Source organism: Carassius auratus, chromosome 8, assembly GCF_003368295.1.
Source record: "Carassius auratus strain Wakin chromosome 8, ASM336829v1, whole genome shotgun sequence".
In the NCBI taxonomy this organism is placed as follows: domain Eukaryota; kingdom Metazoa; phylum Chordata; class Actinopteri; order Cypriniformes; family Cyprinidae; genus Carassius; species Carassius auratus.
Window position 1 is genome coordinate 5,797,687 of NC_039250.1, and position 12,306 is coordinate 5,809,992.

At 43.7% G+C, this 12,306-nt stretch overlaps 1 protein-coding gene across 8 annotated transcripts in view; it reads left to right on the forward strand.

Annotated features, from left to right (window-relative positions):
• The window catches only part of pde4d (phosphodiesterase 4D, cAMP-specific), a 107,766-nt gene that overhangs the window by 68,652 nt on the left and 26,808 nt on the right, over nt 1–12,306 (forward strand). The window contains exon 1 of one of the 8 annotated variants that reach the window (XM_026269270.1): nt 3,202–3,341. The exons of 6 other annotated variants lie outside the window; for them this stretch is intronic. In XM_026269270.1, the coding sequence (XP_026125055.1) occupies nt 3,217–3,341 (125 nt within the window). In that variant the 5' untranslated portion in view covers nt 3,202–3,216. Of the gene's footprint in view, nt 1–3,201; nt 3,342–11,020; nt 11,624–12,306 lie in introns of those variants that run through there. One more of the 8 variants, XM_026269266.1, reaches the window with a different exon arrangement.

Sequence of the window (12,306 nt, forward strand, 5' to 3'; positions counted from 1 at the left end):
TCTGCTTGGGAAAATTCATTAGTTTTGCAATTCCATTTAATGCTGCTACAATATAAAATAATATTATTAGATAAAGTAAATCATGCTGGAAAAATGTGCAGAGAATTACCTGATTATTGGTTTGCTTTTCACAACCAATTACAATTTCTCAATTACAATTTTAAACCTCAATGCAGATTTTTTAATTTAAATTTAATTTAATAAAATAATTGTATGTATCATGCAACATTTTGAAGTTAAATTAACAACATTTGGCAGATAAGTTAAATTTATTCAGTTCAAAGGACAAGGACAATAACTGTAATGGTAACTAATAATAATAAAAAATGTATAAGTCCATACTACATACTACAATGATAATGATATATATATATATATATATATATATATATATATATATATATATATATATATATATATATATATATATATATATGAAAAGTGCGCGTTTCTCAGCAATGGTGTAGTATAAGGTTAGAATACTGTTCTGCTACCTCCGTGCCCTTGAGCGTGTTATTTAGCTTTAAGATACTCCAGGGGGAGTTCCAGTTCCTGACCATTGAGGAATGATTCATACAGGTACAAGAATCATGACCAGATCTTTGTCATCTTTCAAGAAAATAGCTTCAAGATAACGGCATTGCTTCCAGGAGACTAGAGAACAGTGTTTCTGTGAGGCAGACGAGACGTCAGTGGTGCTCACTGACAGTGAGAGATGGCGTGGCTTTTTCTCGCCTTCTACTGAAGAACAGTGATGGATGATGGGAGCTATCTCCCAGCCTACAAACAAAGCCGTACACTTTGTCTTCAGGAAGGGCAGTTGCAGTGGCATTACATGGCAGGTTAGCCTGGATAAGCTGAGTTTATTATAGGCTATACTTGGCAGGGCTTATGGGGATATTCATCACTAGCAGCTTTGATTGTCGTTTGATGGTAATGAACGATAAAAACGCATGTTAATGTGGAGGTTTCGCCACACTTGGATGCCTGAAGCTCATTTCGGAGCAACTCATTCAATTTATGTGTATATAATATATTCATGTACTTTGTGGCAAATTCGATTTTTGCTTTGAAACACTATGATCATTACATAAGTGTCATGTGGTAATGGGTTTCTGGCCTTGGACACATTTCTCTAATGCTCTGACTGCACCCCCCCACCCCCACCCTCCTGTTGTAATGAGATGTTCAGTCTCAGAGTGAGAAGAGACCCTTGTTAAAGTAACTGTGTCACAGCAGGTGATAGAGTGCTCCCTAGTGGTCATAAATGAAAATACCTTCTGGAAAAAATATTTTCTTTTTTTCACGTCTTTTGTGAAAATGCTGAATTGCAGACAGCATTTGATAATATTGTTAATGTAATGTTTTAATATATTTGTATGCATTTATAATTATTATTTAATATATGTACAACTATATTTGATTATATTCTTTTTTAATCTGGATGGAACTATCATTTTTATTTGAATTAATTTCAATATTAATTATTGCTATTTTTATTATGTTATTTATTTATTACTTTCCAGGTCTGCACTGTGAGGCAAAAAACTAAATCATTAAAAACAATTCTTTGTGGAATTATCTGGGTATTTTGATTGGCTATTTGGAATTAGATAATGATTTGATTGTTAAGGTCTGAGGATCTTACATGAGGTTATTATTATAGTATAAAATGTTTTTTTATAACAATGTTAATATAGGCATATACTTTTAATTATGGAAGCCCGTTTCCGCAACTGAATAAAAAATAAAACAAGGTAATTGCAACTTTATGTCTAGCAATTCTCAGAATTGCGAGATATATAGTCACAATTAAGTTTTTTTTCTCACAACTGAGAGTTTATTTCTTGCAATTCTGACTTTTTTTTCCTCACAATTGCAAGTTATAAAGTCAGAATGACAAATTTATATCTCAAAACAATTTCATCTAAGGAACACAAAAGGAGAAACTGCAAAATAAATGGTTGACAGAATTCACAAAATACAGTTAGTTCTACAGAAGTTCTGTCAGGCTCACTTATAATAAATGTTTGCATTTATATGTTTTCTATAAAACATTCTGTAGTGAATGGCTGTCTAGAGATAGATGCTTTGCCTCCATTATGGTGTAGTTACGGCATCTCCCAACAGGGGCTAACCAGTTCTGAGCTTGTTATAATCTGTGGGTCTGCTGCCATCTAGTGAACAAAGCAGAATTTTTAGTGATAATGAACTGGGAGAGGAATCTCGGTTCTAAAACTAAAACTCACTGCTCTGTCAGTTGTGTTTTTTAGTATTTCTCATCGTTTAGCTTCTAAAATCAGGGGTTATTCTGTTCAGTCATTTGTGCTAAATGTTCTCAATTTTTATATTATAAACTATGTTTTCTGTACAAACCTTCAGCAGTGCTTGGTCACAATGTTAAGGGGTAGTGGTTAACAGGGCATTGCTGTGCAGTTGCTAAGGTTTTCTGATTGTTTTTAACTGCATTTCAAAATTTGATTATTTTAATGGCTTTAGAGGACCACCATGTGAGTTTTGACCAGTAGTCTGATTGCTTAGATAAGTAATAGCAGACAACAAATTGGAGAATTATTCACGTCTGTAGCACAAACAATGTGGCATGCATTTGAATGCCAACGTTTAATTGGTTACACACATACAGTGTATAACAATACATTAGCTCCAGTACACATGAAAGACTGTATTAACAATCTAAAGCTGTTGCACTGGCTTAAATTAGCTGAAAGTAGAAATATAATGTCCGTGGCATCTTGTCATTTGCGAGACTGTGTTCTTGATGTGCGTCAGCCCCGTCTGTCTGATTAAGGGCAGAGAGTCGGTACATAAAAGCTTTTTAGAAATGCCACCGAGTCAATATAAGTATGATTGGAGCAGGTCAGGACAATTCCACGAAACGTGTGTGTGAGATTTTATACGTTTAGACACTCACACGCTGACTCTGGATGGTCTTTATTAAAGTTCACTAATGGCTGATTGACCTTAATGATCTGGCCAGTGATTTCAGCACCTGCCTGCTTCTTGTTCACCCACCTCCTGCTCTCTCTCGCTCTCTTTCACCCTCCTCTTCCTTTCTGCTCATCCTCCAGTCCTCACTCAATCCCTCCACTCTCCATTCTCATTTTTACTCACAGAAAACTGAAAACTGGTCAGATTGACCCAGGAAGGCTTGCTCAGCTGTAGTAGGACCTGTTCAGCCTTGATTGTAAGTCTACGATGAGTTTGCCAGCAAACTCAGAACTTTGTTCTCTGGAGAGGATTGCCCGTTACCGCAGCGCTTGCATCAACGGTTCGCCCTATGCCATCAACAAACCTATTGACATCAAACCCCGGAGAAAATGGTAATGTTTTATGTGTGCGGCGTGCATCAGAGCAGTCCGCTGCTATGTTTATAATTCGATTTAGGACTAAATTATAATTCAGGAGATGTTAGCACATTGTCCTCATTAAATGTAACATTAATAGAATTCCAGATGTTTCGTATTTCATAGTGGATCACTTACTATGTGAATGCTGAAGGTCAGTGGTTATACTTGAGCTTTTATTCATATGATGCTGAATTTAAAAGAAAAATGCATGTTACTATGTGGTTAATAATTGGATGTGATAACCAGTTGGTTATGAGCCTATTGATTTCCTTAAAGATCCTTTAATGCTTCTTGTCACCGATAAACCTGTTTTATCTACACCTCGGTTACATAAATGGCAATAAATAGGCAGAATTGAGGGGCACTTGTGACCTGTTCTGGGCAAATATCGGATACTGTGGAAACTTACATAAGAAATGTGTGTTAATTTTTATTCATAAAGGTTCAGGAGCAGGTGTGTGTCAATAACTACAGTACACATTGAGAGAAATGTAAATGTGTGTGTGTGTGTGTTTGTAAGTGAGAGGGAGTAAGTCTGTGTATTGGGCCAAAGACAAATGCTTGGCAACAGAAAATCGCTATCAGATATGTGCCTTATGCTAATGCCAATAAAGCACACACACACAAATGGACAGTTAAAGGACAGATCAGATAACATGCAAAGTATAAATTCACAGTTTTCAGATGAAGAAAAAAGGAAAATCAAAGTCATTTTATATAACAGGATTTTTTTCAGTAAAGTGGCACAGACACATTCAAATCGTCTGCCTTCTGTTGTACATTCAGCTGGCGTCAGTCGCTAATGTTTAGTCTCCCTCTCTGCATGGTTTTATTTCATCCAAGTAATTATGAGTAGGAGGTTTAGCACGTTTATCAGATTTAGAATATATTTAACACTCTTTAAAATAGGGTAGTTTTTCTTAGTTCAACTCCTGATGATTTATTTTTACTAATAATTGGTTGTAGGTGAGTGGGAGTGTGATATGGGGATGAATGCATGTGGAGATGCAGCAGTACATTTCATCTACTATCCAATGCAGTACTTTAAGACAGACAGAAAAGTTATTTTGGCTTGATGTCTGTATAGCAAAAAAATAAGAAACATCACTTAAACACGATACTGTATTTTAAAGACAATAAAATAAGCTTTACAGTTCTTTATTGGAAAAAACTGTTAAAGAGTGAACTGTATTTTCATGCTTGTTTGTGCATACCTATGGAACCATCCTTAAGATCCCAGTTGTTTACAAGTGGCAGGCAATGAAGGTCACAGTTACAGTACCTTGGCTTAGGACATTAAAGGGACCTTTCTGCTGACTCTAAGAAAGGGCCAGAAGGAAGATGCCGATGTGGCGGAGCTATAAACTGCAATGTCCATAATGTAAGACGCTTAAGACAGTGTTACAGGGAGACAGGAAGGACAACTGCTGGTCCTTGCAATGGAAAACCATGTGTGTTTGAAGTGTTTGAGAATTTGCAGATGCTCTGGTGGAAGAGTGAAGTAACATCTCACAGCAAGAACTCACAAATCTGCTGCAGACCGAGAGGATGAGATGCTTTTGTATTATTCAGAGTAGCTGATGGCCCCGCATATAGACATTTTACTTTTTTTTTCTCCACTTACTTTGCTGATGACACAAAAGCTCTCTACACTTTTGAAATTAAAGATTCCTAAAGGTTTTTTTTTTTTTTGCAGTGTCATTTTTTGCTTCCTTAAAGAACCTTTCAGTAAACAGTCCTGAAAAGAATCACTTTGCCTTGGTGCAAAGAAAATTGTAACCATCTAAAAAACTCTTTACTATAAAGAACCTTTTGTGCAATTGAAAGGTTCCATGGAACAATACATGGCAATAAAGAGCCTTTATTTTTAAGAGTGTAGGGTAGGGTCAAAACTTTACGGCCTAAAGAGTTTTTATTTCCTTTCAAAGCACTAAATGAAAACAAATGTCACCACAGAACTTTTCAAACAGCTGTTTATCATGTTGTGCAATGTGAAATGTTTCTTTAGAGTTTGTGAGATTTGATAGTTTATTATTATTATTTTAATATATTTTTTATATTAAATGTTTTTTTGTTTTGTTATTATGTTCCTGTGAGAAGGTTTTATGGTAAATTTCAGTGTGATGGGTATTGAAGAGAGAGGACTCAAATGCGAGGGCAAAATGACAGTCTTTAATCCAACAAAGGAAAGCCACAGGAAAATCCAACTAAGGAGTACAAAGATGAAAACTAAGGAAGACCCGAAGGCTGGGTTAAACTAACACAGGAAACCTCCGTGGCAGGAACAACCAGAAGGCTGGCGAGATGGAGGCTTTGACTGGGCTCAGGGGAGAGCCGGGGGACGGAGCTCGCAGTGCGGAGCGGTCGCGGCGAAGAACAGCAGGTAAGGTTCTGTGGGGTATAATGGGTGAGCACAGAGATGTACAGGTAACGATAGTAGACAACTAACTTCACCCCGACTTGACAGGACAGGACGAGACCAACAGCTAACACGGACGCCAAAGGCCACAGCTTCATACGGAAGTAACAATCTGACAATGAGACACGGGAACGAGAGGGTAGAAGTAGCCCAAATAACAAGGCAAGATGAGAACCAGGTGGAGGGGGAATTATCTTAATGAGAAGTGAAGACAGCTGTGACACATAAGCGAAGAGCGAGGGAGACAGGAGGGGAAAAACCAGCAGGGGGAGACAGAGGGAGAAGAAGAGAGAGATAGAGACAGGATCATGACAAGACCATGACAGTACCCTCTCCTCAAAGAGCGCCTCCAGGCGCTCCAGCGGGGAAATGCTGGCGAGACCGGAGGAAATCATCAATGAGCGAGGGGTCCAGGATATCCTTAGGGGAGACCCAACTCCTCTCCTCAGGACCATACCCCTGCCAATCGACTAAGTATTGGTAACCACGACCCCGACGCCGCCTATCTATGATCCTGCGGACGGTGTAGACCGGGGAGTCTTCGATACGAACGGCAGAGAAGGACGTGGGAGGGGGGGAGCGAGAGGTCGGTTTAATGCAGGAGACGTGAAACACCGGGTGAACACGACGAAGATTATGCGGTAACCGGAGTTTGACGGCGACAGGGTTAACGATCTTGATAATGCGGAACGGCCCGATGAAGCGGGGAGCCAGTTTACGGGAGTCAGACTGGAGGGGTAAATTAGATGTAGAAAGCCAAACCCTCTGACCCGCGGCATAGCGAGGACTCTTGACACGCGATTTATTGGCAGCCACGCACATGCGTCTCTTAGAACGACAAAGTGCGGATCTCACCCTCTTCCAGGTTCGTTTACAGCGACTGATAAAGGTCTGAACGGACGGGCAGTGAGAATCGGTCTCTTGGGACGAAAATAAGGGCGGTTGATAGCCGAGGCAACATTGAAAGGGAGAGATACCAGAGGCCGAGGAGGGGAGGGAATTATGAGCATACTCAGCCCAGGAAAGCTGTTCGACCCAAGATGAGGGATTGCGAAAGGCTAGACTGCGGAGCATGCGGGCAACAATCTGATTGGCTCGCTCGGCCTGGCCGTTAGTCTGTGGGTGAAAACCCGAGGAAAGGCTAGCAGTGGCCCCTATGAGACGGCAAAATTCTTTCCAGAACTGCGAGGCGAATTGCGGACCCCTATCGGACACGACATCGGTGGGCAACCCGTGATACTTAAACACATTATCAATCATAATCTGGGCCGTTTCCTTCGCAGAGGGCAGTTTGATAAGAGGAATGAAGTGCGCCGATTTTGAGAAGCGGTCGACTACCGTCAGGATGACAGTCTTGCCGGCTGAGGGCGGAAGACCAGTGATAAAGTCGAGAGCTATATGGGACCACGGGCGAGAGGGAACAGGTAGCGGTCGGAGAAGACCAGCAGGCGGAGAGTTGCCTGCCTTGGTTTGGGCACAGACAGAGCAGGCAGCGATAAAGCGGCGCGCATCACGTTCTAAAGAGGGCCACCAGAAACGCTGGCGGATAAATGCGACAGTGCCTCGAGCACCGGGATGAACCGCTAGTCTAGAAGAATGGGCCCATTGAAGAACCGCTAATCGTGTGGGAATGGGGACAAAAAGGCTGCCCCTAGGGCAGTTACGGGGAGTAGCGACGTGAGAGAGAGCGCGTTTAACCTATCTCTCGATCCCCCAGACCGTAGCCCCCACCACCCGACCGGAAGGGATAATTTCCTCTCGGGGGGTGCGGCCGATCGAGGGATCGAAGAGTCGAGACAACGCATCTGGTTTACCGTTCTTAGAGCCCGGACGGTATGAAATGACAAAATCAAAACGCGTAAAGAAAAGGGCCCAGCGAGCCTGACGCGAGTTCAATCTCTTGGCGGAGCGAATGTATTCTAAATTGCGATGATCCGTTAAAACAATAAAAGGGACAGAGGATCCCTCTAACCACTGCCGCCACTCACCCAACGCCAGGCGGATGGCGAGGAGCTCTCGATTCCCGACATCATAATTACGTTCAGCGGGGGAAAGGCGGTGGGAGAAGTACGCGCAAGGGTGTATCTTATTATCCGACGCTGACCGCTGGGAAAGAACGGCTCCCACCCCCACCTCGGAGGCATCGACCTCAACGATAAACTGTCTTGAGCTATCTGGGGTGCGGAGGATGGGTGCGGACGTAAAAAGGGTCTTTAGCCGGTCAAACGCCTCCTGCGCAGAACCGGACCAACTGAAACGAGACTTAACCGAAGTGAGGGCAGTGAGTGGCGCGGCCACCTGACTGAAGTTGCGTATAAAGCGGCGATAAAAATTAGCAAAACCGAGAAAGCGCTGTAGCGAGACACGAGACTCAGGGACGGGCCAATCGAGCACGGCCTGGACCTTGGTAGGGTCCATTTTGATCCCCTCTGCCGAGATAACGGAGCCTAAAAACGTTATAGACGAAGCATGAAAGGAGCACTTCTCGGCCTTAACAAAGAGTCGATTCTCAAGCAAACGTTGGAGAACGCGGCGAACGTGCTGCACATGAACCTGGAGAGAGGGCGAAAAAATCAAAATGTCATCGAGATAGACAAAAACGAATAAATTGAGCATATCCCGAAGGACGTCATTGATCAGAGCCTGAAAGACAGCGGGGGCGTTAACCAATCCGAAGGGGAGGACCCTATACTCGAAGTGGCCGAGGGGCGTGTTAAAGGCGGTCTTCCACTCGTCCCCCTCCCGAATGCGTACGAGATGGTAGGCGTTACGTAGGTCGAGCTTGGTAAAGACTCTTGCCCCCTGCAGGATATCGAAGGCTGAGGACATCAGTGGCAAGGGGTAACGGTTCTTAATCGTGATGTCGTTCAGCCCCCGATAATCAATGCATGGGCGTAAAGAACCGTCTTTCTTCTTAACAAAAAAGAATCCGGCGCCGGCAGGCGACGAGGACGGAACGATTGTGCCGGCGCTGAGAGACTCAGATAAATAATTCTCTAAAGCCTCCCGTTCGGGAGCAGAAAGAGAATAGAGCCTACCCCGAGGGGGCGTGGTCCCCGGGCGGAGATCAATAGCGCAGTCATACGGACGGTGGGGCGGAAGAGACATGGCTCGAGAACGGCTGAAAACCCCTCGCAAATCGTGATACTCCTCCGGAACCCCAGTCAGATCTCCCGTCTCCTCCTGCAACACAGAAACAGAAGACACGGGGGGAACAGCCGAGGCTAAACACTTAACATGACACGACAACTTCCAAGACAAAACAGACCCCCTAGCCCAGTCAATGTGTGGATTGTGAAGTTCTAACCAAGGGTGCCCCAGTACTAAAGGGGTAAAAGGAGACTGAAAAATTAAAAAGGAAACTGTCTCTTTATGGTTGCCAGAAATGGTTAGAGTTAATGGGATAGTCTGTTTCTGTACCCTAGGTAGGGCGCTGCCATCAAGGGCAAATAAAGAGGTGGAGTCTCTTAGCGGTGTGAGCGGAATACCTTGTTGGAGCGCCCACTTCTCATCCAAAAAGTTTCCCTCGGCCCCAGAGTCGATCAAGGCCGCACAGGAGGCTGACGACCCCGCCCACTGGAGATGCGCTGGAAGTATCGTGCAGGAAGTGGAAGGGATGGACTTAGTGGTAGCGCTCGCCAGTAACCCTCCTCCTACTGGCGAGCGTTGGCTTTTACAGGACACGAAAACACAAAGTGAGAGGCACTAGCACAGTACATGCAGAGGCGGTTAGAGATCCTCCTCTGACGCTCCTTAGGCGAAATACGCAGGCCACCCAGCTGCATGGGTTCCGGTTCTGAATGGAAGGGGCTGACTCGAGGCGGCGAGAAGAGACTCTCCTCAAGGCGATGAGCACGACGGCGCTGATCAAACCGTCTCTCCACCCGGATGGCCAGGTCGATAAGGTCGTCGAGCCGGGCGGGGATCTCACGGACGAGGACCTCGTCCCGCACCTCTGGAGACAAGCCCTCCAGGAAGCGAGCAGTCAGTGCGGGTTGGTTCCACCCACAGGTGGTAGCGAGGGTCCGGAACTCAATGGAGAAATCCGGCACGGATCGTCTTCCCTGCCGGAGTGTGGAAAGCCGACGGGACGCCTCCTCTCCGTAGGCGGAACGGTCGAAGACCCGGATCATCTCCTCCTTGAAGCGCTCAAAGGTTGAGGTGCACTCTGCCTCCGTCTCCCAGTTGGCCGTTCCCCATTCGCGAGCCCGCCCGTGGAGGAGTGAAAGAACGAAAGCCACCTTGGCCCTCTCCTTAGCATAAGTAGCGGGCTGGAGCGAGAATACCACCTCACACTGGGTAAGGAAAGCGCGGCACTGAGTTGGCTCACCCGAATAGACCGGAGGATTGTTTATCCGAGGCTCCGTCTGACCAGGAGGAGAATAAGAGGCGGAAGGCTGGAGGCGGAGGTTGTGGACCTGGCTGGAAAGCTCGGACATTTGGGCGGCCAAAGAACCGACGGCGTGTCGGGTAGCGGAGATGTCCTCCTCATGCCTCCCGAGGAGGACGCCCTGGTGCTCGACGGCGGTCTGGAACGGGCTGCCACTCGCTGAGTCCATCATATGGTCAGATTGTTCTGTGATGGGTATTGAAGAGAGAGGACTCAAATGCGAGGGCAAAATGACAGTCTTTAATCCAACAAAGGAAAGCCACAGGAAAATCCAACTAAGGAGTACAAAGATGAAAACTAAGGAAGACCCGAAGGCTGGGTTAAACTAACACAGGAAACCTCCGTGGCAGGAACAACCAGAAGGCTGGCGAGATGGAGGCTTTGACTGGGCTCAGGGGAGAGCCGGGGATCGGAGCTCGCAGTGCGGAGCGGTCGCGGCGAAGAACAGCAGGTAAGGTTCTGTGGGGTATAATGGGTGAGCACAGAGATGTACAGGTAACGATAGTAGACAACTAACTTCACCCCGACTTGACAGGACAGGACGAGACCAACAGCTAACACGGACGCCAAAGGCCACAGCTTCATACGGAAGTAACAATCTGACAATGAGACACGGGAACGAGAGGGTAGAAGTAGCCCAAATAACAAGGCAAGATGAGAACCAGGTGGAGGGGGAATTATCTTAATGAGAAGTGAAGACAGCTGTGACACATAAGCGAAGAGCGAGGGAGACAGGAGGGGAAAAACCAGCAGGGGGAGACAGAGGGAGAAGAAGAGAGAGATAGAGACAGGATCATGACAAGACCATGACATTCAGAACAGCATTTCATTTAAATGTGTTTTTGAATACATTACAGTGCAAGAACAAACCTGAATTTGAAATAATAATAAGGATCTGAATATACTCTGAACTTGGTTACATTTTTATATGCTTAGTTTGAAAATATATGAACAGTTGCGACCTGTTATACAAGCACCTTCTTGTATCTTGCTCAACTGAAATTCAGTTAATCCCATGCCTCAAAAGTAAGAACAATTACTGCATGCTTGGAGGATTAAGTGCCAGATTTGGGCTTTTTTTAAGATGCATAGAATTTTTTTTTTTACTTTTTACAATTTTTTTTTTACTTTTGACAGTTTCATGGATAGTTTACCAGCACAGAAGCTTGTGTGGCCGACATACCAGCTGAATGCGAGAACAGACAGGTGTTATTGGATTATGGGATGAGGACAGAGTAGTTACGTGGACATTTTCCTCACACAAAGCTGAAGCTCTCTTATTTGGGATAAGTCAAGCTGTCGGTTTTCTCAGGACACCATGGCTAGTGAATCTCCTGGTGGTTTTCCTCTTTCTCTCTTTCTTAGCACTTTTACTTGGAATGGCCGTCGGCTTGATATAAACTCACTGAAAGGCAAGAAAAGGAAACGCTGGTTCAGGTCACACAGGTACATACAAACTTCCACAGCATTCCACATTTTTTTTATTTATTTTTTTTGCAGTGGTCGTCTGTATTTCTAAAAAATATTTCGAGTGCATATTATTGTAATTGCTCTTTAAGCAAGTAAACGTGATAAAACCACACTGGTATACATTATGTAATTGAAAAATGGCTTAATTTTTATAAATGTCAAATGGCTCATGTTGATATTGAGTTTATGTTTTATATGATGTAATGTTTAGAATGGTCTGTTTATTGCAATTTCTGCTGACTGAAGCAATAGTTGCTGTTGTTTTTTTTCGTTGTATATTACCTTTTCCAAATCATTCCCGCCCCATTTTTCATATTAACACAGACTTTGTTGCTGATATGGCAATACAAAATCTTAGTATATTACCTTTCCCCAGATATGTAGCATGTTTCCATTACCTGATATAGTGTGACAGCATGCCCCTACATCAATAAATCATTAAATAAATCAAATATATATTTTTTCTAATTAATAATGGTAGAAATTTTCAATAATTGCTCTGTCTTCATTACTAAGCCAGTTAAGCTCTTTTTCTTCTTCTTTGAATTGAGCTATTTTTAACTGCTTGCGTTATTTTTTCTTGGTGTCTAACAACACTTTAAAACTATACATAAAATAATAATAATAAAAAAATTTAGAAATATGTATAAATTAGCTAT